The sequence below is a fragment of the Mesoplodon bidens genome (genome assembly GCF_964165515.1).
Source record: "Mesoplodon bidens genome assembly, chromosome: 2".
Classification (NCBI taxonomy): Eukaryota; Metazoa; Chordata; class Mammalia; order Artiodactyla; family Ziphiidae; genus Mesoplodon; species Mesoplodon bidens.
Window position 1 is genome coordinate 83,366,719 of NC_138177.1, and position 3,067 is coordinate 83,369,785.

The 3,067-nt window shown below is 47.7% G+C and overlaps 1 protein-coding gene across 1 annotated transcript; it reads left to right on the forward strand.

Annotated features, from left to right (window-relative positions):
• Nucleotides 1-437: 437 nt before the first annotated feature.
• LOC308628413 (17S U2 SnRNP complex component HTATSF1-like) lies at nucleotides 438-2,856 on the forward strand (the record flags this gene model as incomplete). Its single annotated transcript, XM_081255269.1, has 1 exon — nucleotides 438-2,856. Exon 1 carries the CDS (start codon nucleotides 571-573, stop codon nucleotides 2,854-2,856), a length of 2,286 nt encoding a protein of 761 aa, XP_081111395.1. The 5' UTR covers nucleotides 438-570.
• Between the last annotated feature and the right edge of the window lie 211 nt (nucleotides 2,857-3,067).

The following is a 3,067-nucleotide window of genomic DNA, read 5'->3' on the forward strand; positions in this document are numbered from 1 at the left end:
AGCTCACCTCCATTGGCTGCCCTAGGGAGACAGATGCTCGGCCAAGGGGAGCTAGTCTGGAGGAGGGGCTGCCACCTCACCAGCACCTCGGGGAGTGGGAGGGCACTGGGTAGAGTCTGAGGAACCCCAAGTCTCCCATCTGACACCATCTTCTGGGCAAGGGCAGCTCCCAACATGGCCCCTCTGCGACCTCGTGGACAGGACTTCTTGCACATTTCTCTGCAACACCCTCTGTTCTGTTTCCTCTGCCTCTTCTTGGCTGGCGTCCACAACTATCAAAAGCCAAATGACTAGGCCACTGGGGGCGTGTCTGTGGGACCCGCGACGTCGCGACGCGTCAAACAGTGGCGACTGCGTCAGCGTGAGCTGGCCTCCGTTGTCGAGCGGTTTCCAGACGTTGAGGCGGGGCCCGCAGTCACCTTAGAATCGGCTGGCGGGGAGCACAAACACCTTGTGCCCTCTACCGCCACGTTGTGGATCGAGTGGCGGTGTCAAGACCCAGCGGGACGAGCCAGCGTCACTTCGGCCTCTTCGCTCTCCCGGACACTGCACCTGGGCTAAGTTGGCAACATGAGCGGCAACAACTTGGATGAGAACGACGAGTTTGATGAGCAGTTGCGAATGCAAGGAGTGTACAGAGGCACTGAGGACGGCGACACCGAGAAAGATCCCGGTGGAGAAAACGATTCTTTCCAGCAGCAGCCGACTGATACCCCATACGAGTGGGACCTGGACAAGAAGGCTTGGTTCCCCAAGATCACTGAAGATTTTATTGCTACATATCAGGCCAATTATGGCTTTTCTAACGATGGTGCGTCTAGTTCTACTGCAAATGTCCAAGATGTCAGTGCTAGGACTGCAGAGGAACCTCCACAAAGAAAATCCCCCGAACCCAGTGATACCAAAAAGAGGGGAGAAAAGAGAAAGGCTGAATCAGGATGGTTTCATGTTGAAGAAGGCAGAAACACGAATGTGTATGTTTCTGGTTTGCCTCCAGATATTACAGTGGATGAATTTATACAGCTCATGTCCAAGTTTGGCATTATTATGAGAGATCCTCAAACAGAAGAATTTAAGGTCAAGCTTTACAAAGATAATCAAGGAAATCTTAAAGGAGATGGACTTTGCTGTTATTTGAAGAGAGAATCTGTGGATCTTGCATTAAAACTTTGGGATGACGATGAAATTAGAGGCTACAAATTACATGTGGAGGTGGCAAAGTTTCAACTGAAAGGGGAATATGACGCTTCAAAGAAGAGGAGGAAGTGCAAAGACTACAAGAAAAAGCTGTCTATGCAACAAAAGCAGTTGGATTGGAGACCTGAGAGAAGAGCTGGCTCGTCCCGAATGCGCCACGAGCGAGTTGTCATCATCAGAAATATGTTTCATCCTATAGATTTTGAGCATGAGCCACTGGTGCTGAATGAGATCAGAGAAGACCTTCGGGTGGAATGTTCCAAGTTTGGACAAGTTAGGAGTCTCCTCCTCTTTGATAGACACCCTGATGGTGTGGCCTCTGTGTCCTTTAGGGATCCGGAGGAAGCTGATTATTGTATTCAGACCCTCAATGGAAGGTGGTTTGGTGGCCGTCAAATCACTGCCCAGGCGTGGGATGGGACTACAGATTATCAGGTGGAGGAGACCACGAGAGAAAGGGAGGAAAGGCTGAAAGGATGGGAGGTTTTCCTCAACACTCCCAAAGCCAACAGAGGCCTTCAGCATTCAGATTCTGTCTGGGCTCCAGAAAGGGTGGGGCCTTCTAGAGTTAGGCATTTTTCAGAGCACCCTTGCACATCTCAGACGAATGTTCAAGAAGCCGCAACTGAAATGGCATTTGAAGAACCTATAGATGAAAAGAACTTTGAAAAAACAGAAGATGGGGGAGAAGTTGAAGAAGCTGCTTCTGAAAAAGATGCTAAAGAAGGTGGCCCTGAAAAAGAGGCTGAAGAAGGCTGTCCCCAAAAAGAATCTGAAGAGAGCTGCCTCAAAAGAGAGTTTGGGGAAGGCTGTCCCAAAAGAGCGCATGAAGAAGACTTCCCCGACAGAGAGTCCAGAGAACGCAGCCCCGAGAAAGAGCATGAAGAGGGTAGTCCTAAAAAAGAGTCGGAAGAGAATGGTGCAGAAAGAGAGCCCAAAAAGAAGATATGCAAAACAGATCCTGATGAGAACGGCCTTGAGCAGGAGCCTGAGGAGGAGGCCAGCCCCCAGAAGGCGGCTGAAGATGGCAGCTCAGAACAAGGGTCTGAAGAGTGCTCGGAAATGCAGTTTGAAGACGACTCCGAAAAAGAGTTAGAAGAAAACGGCCTTGAGAAAGGTTTTGAGGAAGAGGGCTCTGAGAACGAACTTAATGAAAACATTCTTGAAAAAGAGGTAGAAGAAAATAACTCTGAAAAATCAGAATTCGAAGATGACAGCTCTGAGAAAATGTTTTATGAAGAAGGCTCTGAGAAGGAGTTTGACGAAGAGTCAGATGAGAATGAAGAAGAGGAAGATGTGTATGAAAAAGTATTTGAGGATGAGTCAGATGAAAAAGAGGACGAAGAAGTTGCAGAAGAAAAGGGGCTGGAAGATGTGGTTGAAAAGGACAAAGAAGACGATGCAGATGAAAAGGTGTTTGAAGATTCAGATGGAAAAGAAGATGAGGAAGATGAAGACACAGATGAAAAGGTGTTCGAAGATGACGATTCCAACGAGAAGTTATTTGATGACGATGCCAGTGACAAGTTGTTTGAAGATTCCGATGAGAGAGGAACTGTGGATGATTCAGGAAACGTTAAGGAGGAAGGGTCCCTGTCCACAGGCAGCAGCTTTATCCTCAGTAGTGATGAGTACGATGAAGACAATGATGATGTTTAATCCCTTAAACTTGCTTTGTAGAGTGATTCCTCCATCTCTGTTTCACCTCTGCTCCAGGGTAATTACTAGTAGTGTTACATGAACGTGTGCCTAGAGGTAAGATGGCCTTAGATCAATGCAGTGAAGTGTTCGTGATTATCTGTACTGGCCGATTTTAAATATATGTGAACAAGTCAACTGAATTCTTCTCTTTTGTCATATTTGTTAAGTG